Source organism: Rattus norvegicus, chromosome 17, assembly GCF_021556685.1.
Source record: "Rattus norvegicus strain SHRSP/BbbUtx chromosome 17, alternate assembly SHRSP_T2T, whole genome shotgun sequence".
Lineage (NCBI taxonomy): Eukaryota > Metazoa > Chordata > Mammalia > Rodentia > Muridae > Rattus > Rattus norvegicus.
The window spans coordinates 75266060-75292221 of record NC_141550.1 but is presented as its reverse complement, the minus strand read 5'-3'; the positions used below and the strand labels follow the sequence as shown (position 1 = coordinate 75292221).

General features: G+C 44.2%; 1 protein-coding gene across 2 annotated transcripts in view; it reads right to left on the bottom strand.

Moving 5' to 3' along the window:
- Taf3 (TATA-box binding protein associated factor 3) overlaps positions 1–26058 on the bottom strand; it is a 153109-nt gene extending 127051 nt beyond the window's left edge. The window contains exons 1-2 of one of the 2 annotated variants that reach the window (XM_087589613.1): positions 25685–26058; positions 19500–19742 (exon numbers count right to left, since the gene is read on the bottom strand). In XM_087589613.1, the coding sequence (XP_087445739.1) occupies positions 19500–19742; positions 25685–25850 (409 nt within the window). In that variant the 5' untranslated portion in view covers positions 25851–26058. 2 annotated transcript variants of the gene reach the window in all.
- Positions 26059–26162: the final 104 nt, after the last annotated feature.

The following is a 26162-nucleotide window of genomic DNA, read 5'->3' as shown; positions in this document are numbered from 1 at the left end:
TACATTACCTTTGACTGAAATGTCCTTATGAAACTGAGTGCTATATACGATGAATATGTGCCAACTAAAAATGTTATTAAAAACTAGGAGATGAGTACATGACTTGGAAGGACTTGTCACTTCACAACACATGTCCTTTGGTGGACAGCATTTTATTTTTATTCTAAATCACTTTGTTAAAAAACTGAGTAAACAGTAACCTTCCTCAGGATCACCAGGGGTGTGTGTGCTAGGACAGGTCAATCACACAAGCTTGTGACTCTTCTATCACTAACAACACTGTTGCACAAGTCTTACAGCCCCTCCCACCCCAACAATGGTACACTGGGGACCCTGTGACAGCGAAAGTCTCTGACCTCTTCTACAGTCAACAGCATTCCACTGTAGACTTGAAATTGGCCATGGAACTTAAGATGGATGGATAAATGGATGGATGGATGGATGGATGGATGGATGGATGGATGGATGGGTAGGTGCATGGATGGATGGATGGATGGATGGATGGATGGATGGATGGGTAGGTGGATGGATGGATGGATGGATGGATAGATGGATGGATGGAGATTGATGGATAGGTGGGTGGATGGATGGATGGATGGATGGGTGGATGGATGGAGATTGATGGATAGGTGGGTGGATGGATGGATGGATGGGTGGATGGATGGAGATTGATGGATAGGTGGGTGGATGGATGGATGGATGGGTAGGTACATGGATGGATGGATGGATGGATGGATGGATGGATGGATGGATGCATGGATGCATGGATGCATGGATGGATCCATGGATGGGATGGATGGGTGGATGGATGGAGATTGATGGATAGGTGGGTGGATAGGTAGATGAGTAGATGGATGGATAAATAGATAGACAAGTAGATGGAAAGGTAGATAGATAGCCTACAAAACACAGAAAGACTCTTATGTTGACTATGAAAACTGTAAGAAACTTATAGAAGAAATATTGAAAATGTAGAATAACTGAAGTGTGCTATGTGTCCACAGCTATTGTGCCGAGGAAACATTCTTCTAGTATTTAGAGACTAGATCTGATTCACAAGACGCTCAACTCTGTCCTCTTCACTAACATACGAGATGTCAAGCAGGTTCAGGTTGGAATAGTACAATCCATCACTACTACCAAGGGTGTGTTACAGACCTAAGAGTTCAATAAAAATTAACTGAATTAATCGAGCATGTATGTCTTTCTGTGTCCAGCACAACAATGGATACACAGAACTAATGGTCTGGGCCAAATGTTTTCTTCTACTTATCTACTGTGGCAGCTTAGGGGCCACAGTTTTACAGAAACCAATAGCAAATTTAAAATACAAATTATGGGGATGGAGAGATGTCTCATAGGTTAAAAGCACTTGCTGCTCTTGAAGAGGACCTGGGTTTGGTTTCTAGTACCTATATGGTGGCTCATAACCATTCCTAACTCTAATTCCAGGGACTCTGACAACCTCTTCTAACCTCTGTAGGCACCAGGCATGTATGTGGTACACATACACATGAGTAGGCAAGACACTCAGACATACTAAATTAAAAATCTTTAAAGATACAAACTATGAATATTTGTAATACTCACTGGTTGACAAGAATTTGAACTCCTAGCTATCCCTGCTGAGTCTCACACACATCACATGTTCCTTTTAAAACTCAGGGCTCTCTCTGCTCACTCAATTTCCAACTCCCCATTCAGAGGGAAAGTAATTCCGGCAATGGAATCAGTTACTTGATTCATTTACTAGATGGCAGTTCAAGTAGACAGAGGGGTGTGCTGGTCAGCATTTAGCAATTGCTTTGGGTCATGGCACTATGCACACCTGCTATGTTTAAGCTCTAATGGCATAAAGGATTCATAGAACATAATTTAAAATATAGTTGTCATGAGTGCTATATGTGTGATTGTTACAGAACACTTTTGCTGATATTTGCCACCATTATGTTTCAGTAGCTACTCAGCTTGGCAAGTGAAGAATGAATGTGAGCACAGAATTGGTTTACCCAGAGGAGCAAGTTTACTCAGTGGTCCAGATGGTAAACAGCATAGGCTTGTCACATACTCACTTATCTGTCCCACCTAGTCCTGGCCAAGGCAGCACCAAGGCTGCCACAGACAATACATAAGCAAATGGACACAGCTAGGCTCCAATACAGTTCAGTCTACAGAACCCAGAACTCTGCTGACCTCTGCTTGAAGTGGAAGCAAAGGTGGCAAGTGTCAGAATCCCACTGCATGTCAGTAACAGGAACGGGGCCTTTTGCTGCGGCATCCCAAAAGGATATCCCTCATGACTTACAGTCAAAGAGCTACAGACAGGACTCATGGGAGCCCAATATGCATTTTCAATATTTTCACCATCACTTTTGAAATCAGCAAAAGAATAAGCCAGGCCATGATGGAGACGCTTGCTGCCTCCTCTGATGCAAGCGTCCCACTGTGGCCAGCTTCAGCCCAGCTGTAAGATGTGCAGTTGAGCACCGTTGAGCACAGACAGCTGTGCGGCATTCTCTACACAGTGCAGCAAGCTTAACTAGAAAAGAACTGAGAGGAGGTGGGGTTTGAGTGTCTTGCTTTTAGTATAACTTATTTCAGTTTGCATGACTTTTAACGAGGACTGTGCTTCACAACCAGCCCACAAACTTCCTGAAATCTTGGCAGTGCTTGTCAGTGAACCAGTGAGACTTTGTAAGAGAGTGGGAGCCTCCTACAGACCACTAGTCCCTGAGTCGAGACAATCCAAACAGTCAGTGGACAGTAACAGTTGTGCTGGACTGACACTCATCGAATTCTTTTCTTTCTCTTTTTTCATATTTTGCTTTCTTGAGACAAGGTTTCTCTATGCAGACCCAGTTTTGGAACTCACCCTGTAGACCAGGTTAGTCTCAAACTCAAGAGAGCTGCCTCCCTCTGACTCCTGAGGTGTGTGCCATCACGACCATCAAATGTCTTTAAACCCATGGATCAGAATGATTTTAAAAATGGGCACAACTAGTTGGTGACCACCTGCAATAAGCCAAGGAGTCACTTTATTATAGCGGCAACAATGACTGACCAGAGAAGCCACTTGTTAGCTGCTTTGCCAACATAATACTACCAGGTCCCCAGCGCACATGGAGGGGAGTTCTCTTCATAGGAGCACATTAGCTAATAAAGGCTTGAGTTGTCATTATTTACAACCCGAAGTGACCTAATGACTGGATGGACGTCTGCTGAGATCACACACTCCCAACTAAGCCACTGAAGTGGCATGCAAAGGTTTTGGAACTACCATCAATGTACAGGATACAGAAAACCATGTGAGCACACTGTCAGGGCACTGTGAGTGAACGCCAGACTGCGATGGCCTGTGGAGGGCAAACAATCCAGACACTGCAGCAAATATGAAGATAGAAATAGGAAAGAGACGAAAGGGTGGGGAAAAAACTCATTACAAAGTAGAGATACCAAGAGTTTGACTGAAACAGTCACAATATGTCCATGTTCACCTCTGAGAAAGAACTGTCACCTGATGACATCTGTGAGGCATTGATCTTTAGAGAATGGCAACATGACTGCACCATTGCTAACGCACTCGGTTTTTTTTTTTTTTTTTTTTTTGTTCTTTTTTTTTTTTTTGTTCTTTTTTTTCCGGAGCTGGGGACCAAACCCAGGGCCTTGCGCTTCCTAGGCAAGCGCTCTACCACTGAGCTAAATCCCCAACCTCTGCTAACGCACTCTTATCTTTTAGTGTTATTCGAGTCACCGTTTATGGTGGAAGCTAGGCATGTCGTACATACCTGCAGTCCCAGAACTTGGGAGACCGACAGTAAGATCAGGCATTCGAAGGCTGGCTTTGGCTACACAGCAGGCTAGAGGCCAAGCTGTGCTATATTAGGCCCTATCTCATAACACAACAAAAAGCTCTGGTGAAATAATATGGGCCTGGGAAGAGCCTAGAGAGAGAAGAAATGAGTGAGCATATACTGAGGACTGACTGGGAGTTACCTGTCGAGCTGACAGATAGACAAACAGACACGGGAAGCTAACCAGTCAAGTCTCATCCCTTTGCTCTTGTATTTGGAATGTTAAACATAGTAAACTGCTCCAATCTCTCTCAATGAGGAGTCAAATATCCACCTGGCCTCCAGTGAAGATATTGTACTTCCTCTGGACCTCTCTCCTACATGCCCCTCCCAGTGTCCCAGTCTTATCGCCCACTTTGGACTTCCCCTAACACCCTCGGCATGTGCCCTTTGGGGGCCTTGAATTAGATTTCCTACTACTTGGTGTCTCTTCCCCAGATACCTTTAATCACTCTTTAATTTTTTTATTTTATAATATATAATAAAGTACACTGTAGCTGTCTTCAGACTCACCAGAAGAGGGCATCAGATCCCATTACAGATGGTTGTGAGCCACCATGTGGTTGCTGGGAATTGAACTTAGGACCTCGGGAAGAGCAGTCAGTGCTCTTAACCACTGAGCCATCTCTCCAGCAATAATCACTCTTTTAAATGTATGCTTAATGAACCTTTCACAATATTCCATGCCTTTATATAACTGAAAAATTTTTGATTTATTTTTATTTTATATGTATGTATTTTACCTGTATATATGCATGTGTGTGTATGTATGTATGTATGTATGTATGTATGTATGTATGTATGTATGTATATATGAATGTGCACAACATGTATGCTTGGTGCCCTTAGAGGTCAGAGGAAGGTATTTGATCTGCTGAAATTAGTGATTGATTATTGATTGATATGAATGATTGTGACTCCTCCCCCATGAGTGCTGGGAACTGAACCCAGGTCCTCTGCAATAGTAACAAGTCCTGTTAACCACTGAGCTATCCTTCTAGCCTCCAATGTAATTTTAGTGAACTCTTGTTTGCCCGCCGAGCATTTTCACTTCCCATTTATAATGGTCACCTTTCCCTTTAGCATTGATTGTAAACAGACCATAGAGTCTACTTGTTATAGGATTGTTCTTTCCTGTTTGCTCCAACATGAATGTATAAACACAGAAGTGCAGATTTCTCTGTTTCTGGACAAAATACTTTTATATTTTGTGTGTTTGCAATACTTCTTGATGCATAAAATAAGAGAACAAGGACAACGTGAGCCCAGTAGACAATACTAAGGGCCTCTCCTTTGATCCGACCACAAAGTGTCCAGGGCAGAAAGGCTTTACAAAGTATCGGATGCAGAGCCACTTTATAAAGAGAAGACTCTCTTGTTCACAATTGAGAAGAGACTCACTTGGTTCACAATTCTAGATGCTCAAAGGCCCAGCCGAAGAGGAAGCTAGGGACCCTATCCTAACACTGCTGAGGTCCTAATAGCACAACAGCAGGGACCCACTAGGGAGGAAGCCATTTTATCTTTATGCTCTGAGACAGCATCTCACTTTGCAGCCCAGGCTGGCCTTAAAATCATGCTTCCTCTTCTGCCCCACCTGTCTGGGTGGTGGGCCACAGTGTGGAACACCAAGCTCAGAAGACAGATTACATCTTGAAATAGGAAGCCATAGTTGGATTCAGTGGCCAGCCCCATTCCTAACAACTCCCTCAAAAGAACTCACATTCCCAGGAGAGCTAACTTAATCCCTTCTGAGGGCAGTGCCCTGAATGATCTAAGGACTTCTCATTAACCCCACACTGGGAAGCCAGCTTCCAAACCATAACCCTATCTTTGTGAGGGAAAAACCACAGCCTAGCACAGGATGAACACAGACAAAGTTCCCTAAGACACTGAAGCCCACTATCACTGATATAGCAGTCTGGGGAAATTGAGAATTTAGCCTCAAAGTTAAACTTTTATCTCTAAATATTACAAAATATAGAGCAGGGCTGGTGTGTTAGCACCAGACTTAGCTTTCTGGGTGCTGTGGATTTGCCTTCCACAAACTGACAGGAGGGGTTTTCTACCAGCACAGAATAATGTGAGCCAGTGCCTCCTCACCCCTGAAAGAGCAACCAGAAGATGTGCACGTTTAATGCACACGAATCACTGAGGACAGAAAGCACTGAATGTTACTGCTGACTGACTGACCTGAGCTAGCAAGAGGGGTGCAATCAGCACATGAGGGGGCTCCACACGTGAAGTAAAGCCCGTAGCTGTTCTCTCAGTGGATCTTACGTATCCCTGCAAACCCTGGTCGATTTCATATAATTAATTCTTGGAACATCGCTCATAGAAAGATTCTAACTACAAAAAATGGCCAGTAAGTGAGAAAGAGTTCTTTAGAGTTAAACTGCCTCAATTCAAGCCTCAGACTTCCCCCAGTTACTAAGGTCTGATCTTAAAAGTTGCTATTATCTCACATCTCATTTGGTTCACCCATAAAATAAAACTCTCATAGTTTCTTCTACAGTTGCTGTGATAAGTACTCAAGACAAAAGAAACTAAAGAGTACAAGGGGATTTTTTAGCTCAAAGTTCAAGGCACAGCCAGTCACAGTGGCAGACACCTGGGAGAACTGGCCACATCTCGTCCAATCAAGATGACACCCCCACCCACCTTGCTTAGTTCTCTCCCTCTGTATCTCTCAGTCCAAGAAACAGTTCCCACCTCCCACTAAGAGGGCCCTTTCCACATCAATGAACACAAGCAAGGTAACCTTCCGTGTATGGGAAAGGCCCACTGCTTAGGTAATGTGATTCCAGACACCATGAAGTTGACAATTAGCACTGTTATCACAGACGTGGTGGCATTTACTTTGTGGTTATTACAAAGAATAAATGAGCTAGGCTTGGTGGCACGGGTCAGTAATCCTGGCTTCTCAGGAGACTATGCAGGAAGGTTATAAGTTTCAGGCCTGCCTGAGCTATAGAGTGAGGTTAAGGCCAGCCTTGGTAAGTTAGCAAGTTAGAGTTAGTAAGTCAGAGCTATCTCAAAGCAAATGCAGCTGTGCGGATGGCTCAGTGGGTAAAGGCCTTGCCATACACGTGTGAGGAGCTGAGTCAGGATCCCTGAGTCTGTGTGAAAGCTGGATGCATGTGGTAGGAGCATCTAATCTCCTCGCTCCTACAGCAAGATGAGAGACACAGACAGGGATGGATGGAGGCCTGTCTACCATTCTGAGCAGGGAACGATAAAAGATCTGATCTCAAACAGGAAGAAAGTCAGTAGACAGCCGAGGCTCTGCTCTGACCTCTACATATGTGTGTCTTGTGTCTTGGCATTTGTGTGCCCACATTTAGATACATTCAAAAAAAAAAAAAAAGAAAGAAAAGACAAGGAAAGGTGAGAAAAGAAAGAAAATGAACAGGGCTGGCGAGCTCAGTGGTAGAGCACGGCCCTCATGCCACCTTCTGTACAAGCCCTCCTCCTAGGCAGGACGGAATTTTACTTCAACTGCAGCCCTAGAGTCAAGAAAGTCTCCCAGCAGGGGTTGGTGATTTAGCTCAGTGGTAGAGCGCTAGAGCGCTTGCCTAGCAAGCACAAGGCCCTGGATTTGGTCCCCCCCAAAAAAAAAAAAAAAAGAAAGTCTCCCAGCACCGTGTGTGAAGAGGGCAAGTGCTATTGAATTTTTAAGTGGGGGGAAAAGTAAGTACAAATCAAATAAGTGAACAAAGGGTTAGTGTGCAGAAACCCTCAGATGTGTCCATGACATTTCAGTCGAGCACACGGATGCTGTTTTTACAGTTAAATTTCCTCAGATCCAGAATCCAGCCTTCTATCCCTCAAGGTCTAACCTTATCCACCATGCTTATTTCTTGTTACTCAGAAAGCACAGAAAACAAACTTGAAAAAGAAAAGCGTCAGGAGAACCCCGCTGGGAAACACTGGCTGAGAACCTTGACCTTTCCACGCTGCAGCAAGTTCACCACAGGCCGCACTTTCATGGCCACCGACCCTGTGGGAGTTGTTTACCAGGAGAGTTACTGTATGTGCCACGTAGACATGGAAAGGTACAGGACTGCACGGCACTCACTTTCCCTCGGCATTTTCTAGAATGCCATAGAGACAGGCCAGCTATCGCTCCCTTTTCCACAAAGCCAGCGTTAATAAAAATGCATGCACCAACAACTGCACTTGAAGCTGAATTTGAAGAAATCCTTTCAATGCGAGACTAAGTACATCCCTGTTTCATATTTAATTTGCAACAGGATATCTGGCAGTTGTCAAGGGGCTGGCAAGGCTTGTTAGCTGATGACTGGACGCCTGCTGAGCTGGCCTCCACACACAGGTAGTACTCAATTGTAGACACAATCTTCTGACCCACCTCGCATGCTCCTTTAAAGTTAATCTCAATGCACTGGGCATGAAAGGAAATGAGAGATGAGCGTTTCTCCGTCACCACGGAGTCACCACGGAGCTGGGACTTCCTGAGTGCTCACCCCGCTGACGACTGGTCCAGAGCTGCCATTTTTTCTAACTATTCCCAATTGTGTCTGTCAGTCACAATTACGGCTGTGCACTGAGGAGAGGTGTTAAAAAGGAATGAGGCCATTAGCTCTGACAAGTATGGTTTTTCTCACTTTAACCCTTCCCTGTGTTAGCAAACACAACTCTTGCCATTTAACAAATGGAACCGATACAATCTTTACATTTGTACACTCATTTTGTGCATAAAATACAGGGGTCTATATAAAGGATAATGAAAATTTCATTAGAGATTTTACTATAAATGTGGAGAGAGATTTCAGTGATTCTGAGTGCCTGCTGCTCTTCCAGAGGACTCCAGCTATTCTCATCACCTCACAAGGCAGCTTACAACAGCATATAACTTCAGCTCCACGGGAGGCCTCAAATACATACATACATACATACATACATGCATATATGCACACACATATATACATACCTAAATACACATAATCTTTTTTTAAAAAATTAACAAAATAAAAAGTTTTACCACTATGTAAATACTGTTGTATGAAATATTTTTCATGCTGTAATATATCTTTTCAAAGTAAGACAATTTGTTTTGTCCCAAGATTCTTCTTGTGTGATAAAAGCTTTCTTGTTCAATGGTGTGTGTTTCTACAAATAAAAGTTCCCATAGGCTGCTACCACCCATGCCCTTAGAGTCTGCACGGCCACTACACCATCGTCACCATCAGAGCCGAAACACTACCTCTGCATTTATTTTCGTTTGTCTTTCTTTTATCTTTAAAAAGGTTTCTTTTGCCTTTTAACTCTGTGTACCCTGTGCGGTATGCACACGAGGGCAGGTGTCCTAGGGGCACAGGAAGACTTCAGATGCCCTGGAGTTACTGAAGACTGAACTCCAGCTCTCTGCAAGAGCACTCACTCTGCACTGCTGATCCGTCTCTCTAGACCTCTATTTTAATTTTTCTAATAACTGTAAAACACATTAACTTTATCCTTTCTATTATACATAGAAAAATAAAATACTTAGACATTTTAGCTGTATTGAACAAAAGAAAATCAGACAAATAATTTTCTGGTTTGTTTTTGCTTTTTGTTTCGTTTCTCAAACAAGGTATCTGTCCATAGCCCTGGCCAGCCTGGGCTCTGAACTTTGCTATGTCTACCACACTGATAAAGATGGTGGGTGGGCACCCCAGTGTGCCCACTCCTGAATCCCAATAGTCTCAGAGCCAAATAAAAAAATAGATGATAACAACTGGTTCACTTTTATGTAAGCAACTTAATTGTCCACTGTATTGATACTTTATATTTTAATGCATATTTGGAAGTAGTTAATAATATTTTATGAAATAGTGGAAAATATTTGAAGATCCTCTCAAATAATCTCTCAAATCTTTTTTTTTTTTTTTTTTTTTGGTTCTTTTTTTCGGAGCTGGGGACCGAACCCAGGGCCTTGCGCTTCCTAGGCAAGCGCTCTACCACTGAGCTAAATCTCCAACCCCTAATCTCTCAAATCTTATACTGCCTTCAAGTTACAAAATAATTCCAAAGCTACAAGAAGTAAATCTTTCTTTATTCTTCTATGACCTCTAAGCAAAAAATACAAACCACAAAATTCTAACCATTACAAATTCAAAACTTCTCCAAATGAAACTCAAAACCAAAGCTGGAGTCCAAGGACCCTCAGTGTGCTGAGGACATCACAATCATGGCTCTGCAAGTTCTGGTTCACGACAGTGACAGAAGAACTGCGAAGCTGTGTGAAGAGAGTCTGTGTGCAGTCCCAGAATGTGAGAGGATGAGGCAGCAGCTCAGTCATCCTCAGTGAGTTCAAGGCCAGGAGACAGTGCCTCATAAGGAAAAAGGGGAAGAAAAGGAGAGCAGACACTGCAAATAAAACACCTACTGTGTCAGAAGGCACCTACTCTATCAGAAGGCTCCACTGAGGTGGGGATGAAATGAAAGACTGCCTATGTCATTGAGACTGGCATGGCCATTTGCAATGATGTCCAGCATTCTTTACCTTTATCTCAGAGACCTCTCAACCCTCACTTTAAATATGAGTGGCTGTTTTCTGTAGGTATATATGTACAAATATTTACTTAGTAAGCATTCTAGACAAAACTACGCAGCACACTTGCGTAAGTCTATAATCGTGCACATCTCAAACACAACCTCCTATCTACACAGCCAGCCACGCCTCACAGACCCACTCAAACCACATCACTCCAACCCACCTTACACATTTCTATCAAGCAAGGCCTCCCAACTGTCCAGCAAAGAGAAAACGGCCGACGGCCAGCACACAGTAGGTGTGACTAAGCATATGGGAAATGCGTGTGACATCACATATGCTAAGCTACTGTAAAATGGGCACTGTGCATGCCCGTATGCGCACTTAGAGAAATACAGAGAGACTCTGAGGACATCAAAAATCACCTCAGTGGCCATTCCTCTAGTTAGGGTCAGGGGTGTCAAGGTTTTTGGTAGTTCCTACATTTTAAGTAAATTCTTGAAAAACAAATGACCATGTCCCCAAAAATGTTTAAGCTACCCTTCTAGGGGAAAAGAGGCTTTGAAATTCATTTGGTGAGACTGTTGAAATTGGATCCAGTCGCACACTCATCGTGGCTTTGTAAATTGACACAACTCTTTTGGAAACCAATATGTAAGATGTGTCAAAACCCATAAACCTTTGACCTAAAACTCCTGAGAATTTGTTAGAAGGAAATAAAATGAAACAAAAATGTGCACAAGGAGCTCTGGTGTGGAGCAGCCACATCTGAAAATGAGGACCATGGCCGACACTAAGAGAGCAGCCAAGTAAATTAGTGCTCGCTGCTCAAAACACACAAAGAATAAAGGACATACATGGAGCGAGTCAGCACTGTCATACAGACACAAACTTTAAGCTGGGAAGACATACCCTACTCCAATCACCCGACACTCTCTCCACAGAGCAGGAGGGCAGGGATCTGCTAAAAATAAGGAAATCTGCTGCTTTAGAGTTGGAGAAATTAGTTAATTTCTAACGTGTCTTTTGATGGAACTTGGATGAGAATGTTTCAAAAGAAATTATAGAGGGAAAAGAAGATGGCACTGGAGAATAACTTCAAACTTGGGGAAGAAAACTGGCTCCCGAAAGACAGCACGGGACTCTGCTAACAGAGTCTGTTCTAGATGCAGAGGCCTCCTCGAGGCAGACACACATCCAACAGATTTACATTCGACCATGCCCAGAAAACTCCAGAGCTAAGTGGGAAAGCGGGAAGAGCTAAACAAGTCATGAGTATCTTACACTGTTTCTACTCAGGACTGAAAACAGTCTTACATGTGATTGCGTGCTCATTGATACTCAGAACGGAAAAGGAGCCACCTCGTGAACTACAGTCACCCCCACAGTCAACAAGGACCAGTTTCCTTACACTACTGAGCACTATGTCTCCAAGGAGGATAAAAGAGCTAAGAACGTTACCAGCAAGATCAATGTATATCTAAATGTTATATTGTGACCATATAGCGTTTTATTAAAAACTGTTAGTTGAAACCAAGTCTGATGAAACGAGAGGAAAGTGTACACATTGCACACAGGGCTTTGCATGAATAAGGAACCAATTACCAAAAGCTAATTAGCAACGCAACAAAATTCATTATAGAACCAGTGAGCAGAGAGAGAAGGGGGCAGGGAGGGAGGGAGGGAGAGAGAGAGAGGGACAGACAGGGGACAGCAAGAACGAGAGAGGACAGAGCAAGAAGCATTATCTGTTTTTTCCCCTTTAGTAAAATAAGATGCAAATAACTATACCTAAATATTTGTAAATAAAAATAACTTCAATATATCTATAAGTTTCCAAAAAAAAGAAAGAAACTAAATTACTAAAAAAGAAACAATTACTAAACAATTACTAAAAATAAAGTCCATCACTACAAACCAATGGAAAACAAATACAAAAAGTAAAAATACGTTCTCATGGAGCTAAAGAGATGGCTCAGTGGTTAAGAGCACTGACTTCTCTTCTGGAGGACCTGGGTTCAAGTCCCAGCATCCACATAGCAGCTCATAACTGTCTATAAATCCAAGATCCAACACCCTCATACAGACATACATGTAGGCAAACACCAATGCACATCAAATAAATAAATAAATAGATAATTATTTAGAACATACATGCTCACATAGCTTCGTTTTTCTTACAGTACTAACTATCTTTCCAAGATAAAGTTACACTCTGCTCTGTGGAAGTGGAAGCAGGGATAAAGTAGAAGATCCCAAGCAGTGCAGAAGGATGTCCTAAGTGGGAGCACACTCAGCCCTACTGTGTGCTGCACTTTCCACAGGGGAAGACATCATTCCAGATGTACTTACTACACTGATATCCATTTGATCAGATCAAACAATTCTGCACTTCTATCGTAACCATTTCCATCTGTTCCTCTGTCAGAGAGCAGAACACTGACAGCTTAGCCCTGTCCTGTTGCAGTAAATGCCACACTACGGGTCAGGACAACAGAGAGATACCCCAGAGCAGCAGCAGATGCTGTGGCACCAGGTGCAAATGCAGTGAGAGAACTTCAAACTCTCATCCAAACCCCTCAAACCCCCTTCATCTTCTTCTTCATAAGAGACCTGATTTTAGACTTCCAGCACTTTCTGCGTAAGAACTGAAAGAGACAGACACCATGGCACAGCCTGTGTCAGGAGATGGCGGCAGAACGACTGAGAGTTCGGGCTAGTCTGGGGTACATAGCTAGACCCCACCTCAAAAGTAAATAAATAAATAATCAAGTAAGCAGCCGAGACTATAAGCTCACTTTCCTATGATGGAAGGTGAAGGCTTTAAACACGTCCACTAAGTCAAGAGCTGAGTGAGAGCCTCTGTCCCCAGCCTGGGCCACAATCACTATCCGGCGCTCGAAAGACGCTCGGTCAGCGGCGCAGATCTCCGCCCACCTGTTGGACAACACGTGCATCTGCTGCTCTTAACAAACAGCCCTGTCTGCCCTGGGACCATAGTCCAAGGTCCTTGGCTTATTATATAGTCTTAAACTCTATGTGACTCATATTTTTAAAAAATCAGCATAAAAGGTATGTTAAAATATTCCCTTACTGTAAACTTTAACTCAATATCTGGCCTATTTCTTTAAAGTCTAGTTATTGACGTATTTGATCATGCACACAGTCTCCCACTGTGAGCCCTTGGTTCTCGTACATTCTCTATACCCAGTCTTACGTATGAACATGCCCCACCTGTGCTCCTTCCTGTCATCATCCTGATGGCCACATGGAAGTCTACTAGGTCTTTGGGGGCTGCTGCACCCCTGGAGTCCTCCCTCTCAACAGTGCAAGCATTTGTCAACTGAACCACCTCATCCCACATACTTAAAAAAATCCATTCATACCCTTCGTTTTTATTGTATATTAAGTTAAAAAACCTCTGATACTTGAAGTTTGGGAATATTCTTTGTTTTCTCTCAAGGAATCCAAAGTATAACTTAAAACAATGCATAGACGCTAACCTTTCAAGAGCGCTAGGAAAGCTAACTTGAAGTAAAAAGGAAGATCCAGATAAAAGCGTGGGGGAGCAGGGACCGAAAAGCGGTACAGTATTTGGGGCATTACACAAAAGCAACAGAAGAGGGCACTGTGGAGCTGGAGAAACTACCTTGAACCATGCAGGTCACCAAAGCAACAGCTGAGCTTATGAGTTTAGAAGTTATTTACGATGAAGGCAAAGGAGACATTGTACTTTGAGGTTTGAATTCTCAATACTTCTTCCAGATGTGGGCAAAGCCAAGGAGCCCTGCCTCTGGGCCCCTGGGCCCCTGGGCAAATGGAATTCTCCAGGAGCTCTCCAGGTTTGCCCATCTGATGGTCAAGTCACAGCAAGCTCACTGGGGGGTAACTCGGTGATGAGTCAAGCAGCACCTGCAACCACACTTACAACAATTTCTAAAGCAAAAGGTCAGTAAATACCCCAAATCAACACCCCAACAGTCAAAGGTGAGAGAAGCGCACTAACGAGGTGGTAAAATACAAGAGAGTGCCATAAGACCTGGCAGTGAATACACGACAGAGCCTTCTCGAACCTAGGATAAGACAGTGTGTGCAAACAAAACAACATAAAACACTTCGGCCTGCTTTAGTGATCCTGGATGACGGCATCGATATGATGTGCACTCTGGGATGCAAAAACGAGTGAACACAGAATATTCTAACACTATGATCCTCATTATCTCTAGAGCTGGAACTGTTAGCAAAGATAAAACAAATACTGATACAGCACAGACAGCAAAATCCCTAGAGCCCTGATCTTGAACTAGAGATAGCAGTGTAAGAGCAATGGGCATTTCCAAGAAGACACATGGACGGCTAAGTCACATTTAAAGATGTGCAACTTCACTGGTTTTAGGACAACTATAAACTGAACCCACGGCATTGTCTCACGTGGGTAAGAAAGGCGGTTGAGACAGATGGTGCATAAGAGTTGGCAAGGATGTGAGAAAAGGTACTCACTCCTGCAGACTTTTGGTGGGAGGCCCACTTAGACCTGGAGTTCGAGACCAGCTTAGGCAGTGAAGAGAGATTCCCTGTCTCAAATGAGGGAGTACGTATGGCGCTGTAGCATGGCTCAGAGGTAGGACGACTTGCTGACCTTCGATCTGCAGCAGCCACATCACGGCTTCTAACTGTTCCTATCTCCAGTCCCAGGAAATATGACGGCCTCTGCAGAGGACCAGGCATGCCTGTGGTGCAGACGCACAGGCGCATTACACATAACGTTCAAGTTCAAATAAAAAATCAATATAATGGCTTTTCTTTAAATGTTTATGCTCTCTTTCTTTCTGTTTTATTTTCTTTTGTTTCCTGAGGCAGGGTTTCTCAGTATACCCTAAGCTGTCCTGGAACTTGATTTGTAGATCAGGCTGACCTTAAACTCAGAGGTCTGCCTGCCTTTGCCTCCCTAGTACAGGGACTAAAGGTGTACACCGCCATGCCTGGCTATGTTCATGGTTTCTAATGCTAATTTCTCCTTTAGTTTTTCAAGACAGAGTTTCACTGTGTAGCCCTGACTCTCCTGGAACTCACTCTATAGACCAGGGTGGCCTCAAACTCACAGATTAGCCTGCTGTTGCCTCCCATGTGTCAGGGTTAAAGGCGTGTGCCAACATGCCTGTCTTGTCAAAAAAATTTTAAGTGAAATCATTTTGTCTCAAACAATCCAGAGAAGAAAGCCCAATGTTTTTTCTCATGTATTTTCACTACCGAGTATAAAGTTGATATTTTAACTACATCTATTTGGCAGCACCTAAATATGGTAACATAACTTTATAAGGATTTTCTTACAGCAAACCAAAATAAAGGAAAACAAAGCCAGAACCTCCTGGGTCCAAGTTTCTTTCCTCTTATTCATTTGCTGCTACAGGGGTTGTTTCCCGCAGGGCTGGGGCCTGACTCCAGGGCTCTGCAGTCCAAGCGAATGCTCTAACCACCATGGTACACCATCTGCCTCACTGGACCGATGGTTAAAGACCCATCCCACATTGTTAAGCGACTTAACTATTGAGCAGGCAGCCTAGAAGGTGCTGGATAAGAAAAGTGCAAAATGGTTCAATTTAGAAAGCCTTTAAGGGTGCACTGAATGTGAGGGGCTCAGGTTTTTAACTGAGAAAGACACCTGAAATCCCAGCCACAGACAGGGCTGCCATCAGTCTGAAGCCAGCCTGGGCTACAGAGTGAAGTCCATGTCCATTTAGGCTATAGAGGGAGACCTGTTCCTCAAACAAACAAACAGACAAACAAAACAACTATGGGGGGGTTGGTCTAGCTCAGCCACATGCCATCCACATACGCTCTGGTTGTTAACGTGGCCTCTATCTTCCTCACAAATATAAAACTCACCATCGCATCATTTAAAAACCATCGCTGTACCGATTGCTAATATATTACCATCACTCTGTTGGTTTCTTTTTCCTTGTTTCCTTCCAGTACCACTTACACAATTACAATTACAACCACACATACAATTACAATTCCTAGTAAATGCTGGGGGACTAAGAACTTCATAAACAGACAAGGATTCATCTTCACAGTCTAACAGGACACGCTGTAATTCTCAGTACTATCTCTGTGATGATAGATTGGATGTTTAAGCAACCACATTTTATTAACACCAACAAGAAAGAAGTTCCAGAACCACCTAACACAGCCTGACTTAAGGGAGACAATGGAGTTCCAGTCAATCCAATTACTACCTTGGACAGTGCCCCGCCCTAAATCCTTTGTTAATATTGGCTTTACACAAACTGGTTTTATTTTTAAAGTAAATAATTTCTGTTTAAAGCAGATATAACAAAGTAGGTTTCTAAGCTAAAAAAAACCTATTATCATTAAACAATAAAGGGTTTTAAGAGAACTAAATTTAAGTAAGATTTTCCCAACAGTAAATAAAGGTCATAAATACAGACAATCAAAGATGGTGTTGAGCAGAACGCTTAGCAGTTATTAAGGGAAGCTGAGTTACATCCTAGCTCCCCAGTCTGATGCTGACAGTGGGAGGCCCAGAGAGAGGAGGAAGTGGGCCTTCTAATGCCACGACTGAACAAATGACGCCTGACTCCATTTATAACATCCGCGGAAATGACAAAATTCTCAGACCAGTGTCACTAACACTGGCTCCTGTCAGTATTACTCTACAGGATCCTGAAGGGAAACCGTTAAGCTATTTAGCACAGTCTGTCTCTGAAAGGGCTCAGTCCAGAGAATGTCCATAACGTGTGAAGAAAGTCACAGCGAAGGGAGACAGATGGCTCAGTGTGTGAGCATGCAGGCTGGGTAAACCCAGCCTTGGATTTCCAGCACCCTGTAAACAGCTGGGTGTGGCCATGCACGCCCGTAACCCAGAACTGTGGACCACTGGCCGGCCGGCCAGCCCAGCCAAAATGCTCTAGGTTCACTGAACGCCATGTCTCAACGAGGGGACAGGAAGGCCACGCTGAAGAGCATCTGCTGACATCTCCCTCTGGATTCCACAGGAGGGCACATGCCCTCTTCCCAATTCTAACCATATTCACACACATCGCCACCTCCCAGAAAAGGAAAGTGAAAGCTTACATGAGCACCTTCCCCGTCTGCCATGGCTACTGCCCAGATGAGAGGGGCTTCAATTTCAGAAAGAAGCCCTACAGCTCCGCGCTTCTCAGTGGAGCACACTGCACACAAGAGCCAAAGTCTCACGGCTCGCAGGGTCCCACCGATCCATGAGAGCGCTCTACAACTCACATCCACTGTCTGTCCAGTTTTCAGATAGGCAGCTTGTAAAACAACCTCCTCCAGGTTTAAGTCTAGTCCATAAAACAAGCTAGGGGAACACGAGATTTCATAAAATGAACTGCAGGAAACTGCTGTCTTGGGCAATTCCTGGTTCGAAGGTAAACGATACCAGTTGCTTTGGAAAACAGTACCTCAAATATTAGAAACATACTGGGGTGGAAGACAGGGCTCAGCAGGAAAGGGAGCTTGCTGCTAAACCTGATGGCCTAGCTCTGGACTCACATAATTGCAGCAAGAACCAATTCTGATCTCTACACATATACCACACATGATATGACACTCTTGTGTGTATGTGCACACACACACAAACAAACAAAAAGATAAATAAATGAAATATAAGAAAATAAAACTTTGCAGGCGGAACGTGGGCAAAACCCCAGCAGTGCCTGACCCTCAAACTAATAAAATTCTGCATTCTGTATTTCGTCCTAACACTGTGTTCATTTTTGACTCAAGAGAGCTGAAGGCACAGACACGAGTTTACACTCTTACAAGGTTCGTCTGATCATAACAGCTTTACTCACAGAGCTAAAGGCAGAAGCAACCACCGTCTCCTTAAGAGGTGGTGAAATAGATGGAACAAATGCAAATGTCACAGCCTCAAAACAGAGGACAATTCACCTGGCATGGTGGCACACACCTTTAATCCCCGCATGCGGAATGCAAAGGGTGGATCTGATCTGAGTTCAAGGCTGGTGCAGTCTACATATGAACCCCAGAGATAGACCCTGTCTCAATACACTAAACCAAACCAAACCCCAGAGGTCAATGCTGGCACACAAACACTGGAGACAAGGCTTGAAGACCTTACGCTGTGTGAGATCGGCCACTCACAGAACACAGATCCTGTATGATTCCATACGTCGGCCATTCTAACTACTTTTTACTAGGACAGTTTCCATTCTTCCGTAAGCATCACTACCATCAATCTCTAAAATGTGCTGTCTTCTGAAACTCCAACTCTGTTCAAATTAAACATAGATTCCCACTCCTTACGTCCCTTGGTCGTAGCAACTGCCATTCATTTTGTTCTGTAAGCCAACCTGCCTCCCTTCCTGACAGCCACCTGACCACCTGTCTTCTTTCCTTTCTTTCTTTGAGACAGGGTCTCAGGTAGCCCAGGCTGGCCTGACCACCTGTCTTCTTTCCTTTCTTCCTTTGAGACAGGGTCTCAGGTAGCCCAGGCTGGCCTGAGCTCACCTAGTAGCCTCTGATGACCTTGAACTTCTGATTATTCTTCTACCTCTGAGTCCTGGCATGACGGGTACCTAGTTGACTCAGTGCTTGGGGATGAACTCAAGGCTTCGTACATAGCAAGAAAGTACCCTACCACTGAGCTACGTCTCCACCCTCTTTATAATCCAAAGTTCTAAATGGCCAATTAGAAATGATTTCTACTCATACCCCATCTCCCCCAACAAATCCAGAGCTAGGTTTCAAGTCAACAAGTGCTCACAATGTACTCACTACCCCCGTGGAGAGAGCGGTGGCATTCGGCTCTTCAGAAATCAAATAAGAGGATAGGAGATACCTCAGGTTTCCTTTTTGCTCGTCAGGTCTTCTAACTCACACAATACATGCACTGAGAGTCTGCTGGTCACATTCTGCTGTCCTATCTACGAGTCACAAAGTAGATAAAGACCTTATCCCAAAGAACCTCGCTCACACCAAAACTATGCCTGACCCCAGCTGTGAGCATGTCTGTTCAAGGGTTAGAATAATTTGTAAATCACTTTAAAGCACTGAGAATGCATTTCTAGAATGTGGGCATTGGCAGTGTGGAAAGCTTAAAGCACCGGGTTGCTAACACAGGAGGAGGATTAGACAGCAAATACCTTCTTGAGAAGACACGATGGGGGGCAGGTAATCCGGAATGTAGTCTTTTCTTTCCTCTGCATCTTTACTTCCTGGCTGAGGAAACTGAAGGACACTGTTCTTGCTAACAGGAAAAGAAGGAATTTGATGTGGGAAAGTGACAGGTTCAATATTATGAATATAGTCTTCTAGTTCGTGCAGATTAACCCCCATAAGTTGGAAGGCTTCACCAACGTCATCCAAAATGGGATCTGTTCGGCCATCTGAAACAAAGTCAAAAGGAAATGATATCACTGGGAAGAAAGTGCAGGGTTATTTTCAAAACATTAAATATATATATTTGGTTTGAAATGAAATATATTACTGACATAAAACCTAGTTACATGAAAATATTAGATTTTAAACAGAGTATCATTTTGCTTAAATAATACAAAGCTGACTGACAGACAAGGCGGCACACACCTTTAGTCCCAGTACTCAGGAGACAGAGACAGGCAGAGCTCTGTAAATTCATGGCCAGCCTGGTCTACAGAGTGAGTTCAAGGCCAGTCAGAGCTACATAATGAAACTTCTCTCTTAAAAACAAAACAGAAGAGAAAAAGAAAGAAAGAAAGAAAGAAAGAAAGAAAGAAAGAAAGAAAGAAAGAAAGAAAGAAAGAAAGAAAGAGGGAGAGAGAAAAGGAAATGTGTGGGGGTGGGGAGAAGGAGGAAGGGAAGGAGGGAGGAAGGGAGGGAGGGAGGGAACAGCTGGCTGGAGTCAGTCTCTTTCCACCTTGAGGTGAGTCTGAGGTAAGGGCTCTAGGCTTTACAGCCGCCTCCTTTACCTATCAAGCAATCTCACTGGCCCATCAGACACTTTTTCAGCCCAGTGTGATGGTGGCACTCGCCTTCAGTCCCAGAACTCGGGAGGCAGAAGCAGGCAGATCTCTGTGAGTGTGAGGCTAGCCTGGTCTATACAGTGAGTTCCAGGAGAGCCAGGGCTAAGTAGATAAGCCCTGTGTCAGAATAAACAAAGACACACAAGCAAGCACACTTTCAGTGATGCACAAAAACAGAAAAAGAACGTGCATGCCTCCTAGTACTGAATGCAAACATGCACTGCATTTCTCCTCAGTAAAGTCGTTAGCACTACTGTGTAAAGAACAGAATCACCTTAATTCTGCCCGCCTCATAATGTCAATCTATGACATTCTGATGCTCCCCCCGACCCGCTTTTCCTGCCAAAGAGTTCAGGTATTTCCCCCCCAACTCTATATTGTTTTCTATAATTACATCAGTAAAAATGGTCTCCGGCTTGCCAAGTGTGGTGGCACACACACGCCTTTATTCCCAGCACTGGAGACAGAGGCAGTCAGATCTCTGTGTACACGACCAACCTGGTCTACAGGTTGAGTCCGAGTCCCATAAGAGCCAGAGCCACACAGAGACACAAAAGAACGGTCTCTCTTTATCCACGGAGATACATTATGCCAGTCCAAGGAAATGCTGGGAACCCTGAAGAGCACCAAACCCTGTGTACAGCTTAACTGTGTTAAATAATTTATACATTAGGGGCAGTGAGACATTATAAGCAATGGCAAAATAGAAAAAAAAATCACAGTATACTTTTAAAAAGTGACTTAAGATTCATGAAATGCTTATTTTTATAATATTCTATCTATGACTAGGGCACCTAAAAGGTTGTTGTGTGCTGCGGTGAGTGGTTTATTAAGACAAAGTCTAAATGCATAGTTCTCACTGGCATATAACTCATTACACAACAGACCCATGTCTCATGTCTCTCAGCCTTCTGTGTGTTGGGAGGACAGGAGTAGACGTGGCGTCTAGTGAAAGGGCAGATAGGGAAGGGCTGTGCCGTAAGTTCTGCCCACTCAACACATCACTGGCTGCGCATTTTCTTTTTTTTTTTTCTTTTTTTCGGAGCTGGGGACCGAACCCAGGGCCTTGCGCTTGCTAGGCAAGTGCTCTACCGCTGAGCTAAATCCCCAACCCCGGCTGCGCATTTTCTTAAACTAAGTGTCTCATCAGAATATTACCCTACATAGGAACATGGAGTGTTTCCTACCACGTCCCTTCCCTCCCTCTGCATTGCTAGCCTTGAACATGCAGTGTCCCTCAAGTACCTTGCCAACATTTGGATTACAGATGTGTGCTACGGTTACTGGTCTAGTTTACTCCTTCCTTCTGTGACTCTGCTTTGGTTCGGTTTTTGGAGACACAGTTTCATTTTGTAGTCAAGGCTGGCCTCAGCAGTCGTCCTGCCTTAGGCTCCTTTTGTAAAGCCTTAAGAATCTCTCTTGAACAGCCTTCTAATGAACTAGCAAGGTTGATGTCTTCATGCAGGAAGGCAGGTACAGGATAGAACGAGGCCTGTCAATGGACGGGAAGGAAAGATGGAGAAGGAGGAGAGGGAGTCGGAGGAAGAGCTGGAAGAATATGGCGGCAGATGTTAAAATTCTTCTCTGCACATAGATACAGATTCTTATGAATATTTTTAAGGGATGGATGTGTACAGGATTTTGTGCTGTCTAGATGGGCAAATTATGTCTTATCAATTGGATCAGAGGATATTGTGTGGTGTGTTCTTTCATATGGTGACTTGAGTTCAAGAGAAAGTGTGATGGCAGGACGCACCAAGCCCGCCACGGAACTGGGATGCGTATGTGGTGTGGTAACAACTGGACAAGGGAGCTGTGAGTGAAAGCAAAGCAATGAGGCAAGGTGCACGCTAGAATGGCTCTCGGTGCCCAGGTTAGAGAGCAATTGCCACGTATGCGCCCTTGACTCGCCTTTTTCATTTTTACTGAAATAGAAGGCAGGGTTAGTGGGTACTTTCACTATTCTCGTTTCATGATGTCTTCTGACCTATAACTCTCTCCATTTTTACACAATCATACTTCTTAGTTCAACTCAAATCTTACCTTTTTTTCCCCCAAAGCAAGTCTTTTCTGGACTCCACAGCTAAAAACACACTCCCTTTGTTTTATTCCTTTGACATATATTGCCACTACCATAAGATAATGAAGTCAGGGTACGAAGCATAGGCCCCATTCTGAATGAGTTAGCACCGGCTTTCAGTATGACACAGTAATGACCACACCTAGGGACCAATGTTCCCGTATATGTAGGAGAAACTGTCACCTTAGAAAAATTTAAAACTTGTTATTTGTGGAATCAACAGCAATGTATAGTCCTTGTTTTAATTTGCTTTATCTATTTACTTATTTTAGAAAAAGGATCACACGACGTCAGTTTGCTTGTGTTGATATTCCGACACCCTTTTAGGCAGAGGTTGTTTCCACAACGCTCAGCCCTAGGCTCAGTTCATAAGTAGTGCTCAATAAACATTTGTCAAAAATACCAAGAGAATTTATTATAGAAGACAAGATGACATAATGGTAACCCAAAGTTACAGAATTCAATTTTAAAGGAAATTTGAACTCACTCTCTCTCTCTCTCATTTGAACACTCTCTCTCTCTCTCTCTCTCTCTCTCTCTCTCTCTCTCTGTGTGTGTGTGTGTGTGTGTGTACATGTGTGCATGTAGGTACCCTTTCCCAGGGGACAAATTGACTATATTCATATTCTACCTCAGTCCTAATGTGGTAGCAGATTGGAAAACCCTGATTATATTTGTATCACTCTATTGTGGAGCCAAAATAGTATAGACACTCAGAAAATTGTTAGCTAGTAAATGAATAAACAGTCTGCAACCCTGCAATCTAAAACTGTCTGTTTAATAGATTAGCATTTCTAATGAGTCACCAAATCCAAATGGGGAATAATGAATCTTAGAATCATACCTCATTAAAAAAAAAAGAGTGGAAAGGAGGAAAAGAAAACTGACTAGAGGGGCTGGGGATTTAGCTCAGTGGTAGAGCGCTTACCTAGGAAGCGCAAGGCCCTGGGTTCGGTCCCCAGCTCCGAAAAAAAGAACCAAAAAAAAAAAAAAAAAAGAAAACTGACTAGAAAAAAAAAAGGGTGATTATAAAAAAGTTTCATGCTGGAGAGTGGTGGTACACATGGGTGGATCTCTGTGAATTCAAGGACAGCCTGATCTACAGAGAGAGTTCTAGGACACCCTGGGATATGTGAAAAAACCCTGTCTCGAAAAGACAAAAGAAAAATGGGAGGAGAGGAGGAAGGGGGCGGGAAAGGGTTCATGCTAAATGTGATGGCCCCACACCTTTAGTCCCAGCACTCATGAGGCAGAGGCAGGTGTCTGGTCTGCATAGTGAGTACTAGGAGAGCCAGGGCTATGTAGAGACACCCGGTCTCAAAATAAAAGAGGAAAGAGGGAGGGGGAGAGGGAGGACTGAGGAGGTTCACAGTAAAGCACAAGGATTTGGACACTGTGAGATGCTTAAATCCATGAAGTACCTGGCATGGAAGGTAACTATGTATTCAGGGGTAGTGGTATCCAACAGCTGCCTTTAGTTTGGGAACTAGGTAACAAAATAAAATCTATCTTAAACATAATAGTAACAATATACTGAAGGACAATGGAAGAGGGCCCTGATGGTAAAGAAGCAAAAGCTAGAGATCATTCTGTCATGACAAACTTTTAAGGTGCCGCTGAGTGAAAACCACTTTGGAGTTTACAACTTAGAAAATCAAGCACTCAAAAGAAAAAGCACATTTTTAGGAATTCATTAAGTCTTTGTAGACTATCCATTAATTTACAAGCCAACTGTTTCTTATTTGTAACAACCCTAGGGTAACACAAATACAGTCAGGGCGCTCCAATCAGCACCATAGTACTTATGCAGAATATGACTATGATCAATTTATCTTCTGGGACAGGGTACATATGTACACAAACAACTACAAAAAAAGATGATGAATAGCAAAGCAGAAATATGCACAGCATTATGACATCCAATAACACAAGTTTCCCAGAGCAAGTAATAAGTAAACCTCAGAAGGTAAGTGGTACTGCTGGTGGGCCAGGGCATTCAGTAAAAAACTGTGTGCGCAGGAGTGGAGAGCTTCAAAATGTGTTGGAAAGGTAAAATAGCACAACAGGGTTGCAGTTTAGGATGTCGGGCTGGCAAAAGATAAGAAAAGACACTAGCTCACAAAGGGAACTGTGCTGTTAAGATTTTTAGATAGTACCCAACAGAATGGAATTGAAATATTTCTTAAAAGATGACTGACAGGATGGGATTTATCGATTTATATCACAGATAGGATCTGATTTATGTTGTGGCTTGCTTATTTTGTTAAGGATGGCATTTGGAGTCTTAAAGGTATAGTGATATAGGTCCTAATTTTACACTTCATTTAGTTATCCATCTTACTACCTTAAAAGCCGTTTCTTGGAATTTAAATGAATGGTATAACCCGACCCCCCCCCGCCCCGCAACACATACACTCATATATCGATAACATCACACATCTATAAAATAATCCTTCTGAGACGTTCCAAGTCATTAAATATCACCGGCCAAACAGGCTATTGGGCACTCACTTAAAAGTCAACAGATACTGCAGCACTGAGTACCCGGAAAACCTTGCAAATTACCCTATGATCCCTCCCATCACACTTAGATCAACACTGACATAGGAGCATAAAGGAAGGACTCCGTGCGTAACTGAGATGCTGTTAAAGTTATTCAGCGAAATCGACAGAACCGGCCTTGAAAAGTAGCAAGTGGAGAAGTCTGTGAAACGAACAGATAGGGGGGAAAAAAGAGGCAGCGACCCTGACTGAGCAGAGCTGTCAACGAGTCTAGTTAGGAGCTCAGGAATGGCCAGCCTTGTAAGAAACGGCCGGTAGACGGAGCGCCTGTGACAACTAGTTGTAGTAGTTTGCAGGCAGGGGAGGCAAAAGACCAAGGTGAGCGAGGTGGAGAGCATTCTGGGGGTGGCTCTGGCCGCAGCAGACGCGAGACAATGAGAGAGAACGAAGCACCATTCCAGGACCAGCATAGGTGAGAGGGCGTGTAGCTGCGAGCCGGGACCCCGCTTCCCTGCTGGTGGCGGGAAGTTAGCGGATGAGGAAGAGGCACCTAAAGGATGACTGGAGTTCGCAGGAGACGGTGGAAGCCCCAGACCATCGGAGTCTGAGAGGATCCCCATCTCGAAGCCGGGTTCGGAACGCCACCCCTGGAGGGGACGCCCAAAGGGGTGCGGGAGGGGGGGGCAAAGGTGTCACTCGTGACCGGCTTGGGGCAGCCCTCCCACAACCCAGCCCCAGTACTCACAGAGTTCAGAGTACCGATGGCAGCCCCGGCCCAGCTGCTGCAGATAACGCTGCAGGACGTCGGTGAGGAGGTGGCAGGCACTGAGCTGCACCGAGTCCCAGCCCAGCGCCTGGCAGATCTGCGCCACCGAGACCCTCAACAACGACCTGGAGTAACTCTCGCACATCCCGCTGCGTGGACGCCACCGCAGCCCTTTGCTGCCACTGCTCTCCAGCCCTGCCGTCTCGCTTCAGCAGAGCCCCCGATTCATTCTCTGGGGGCCCCGCGGCGGGGAAATCGTCCCCCTCCGGCCCCGAGCGACCACCTCAAAGCCTCAGCAGCACGGAGCGCGCCAGCCTGAGAGCCGCCATTTTGGACTCGCTCCGCCTCCCGCTGGACGGCCGCCGGGACTAGGCAGCACAAGCAGAATACCGAGAGGGAGGAGGTACAGGCTCCGCCCATTAGGAAGGGAGCGATAGTCTCGGGATCGACTCTAGGG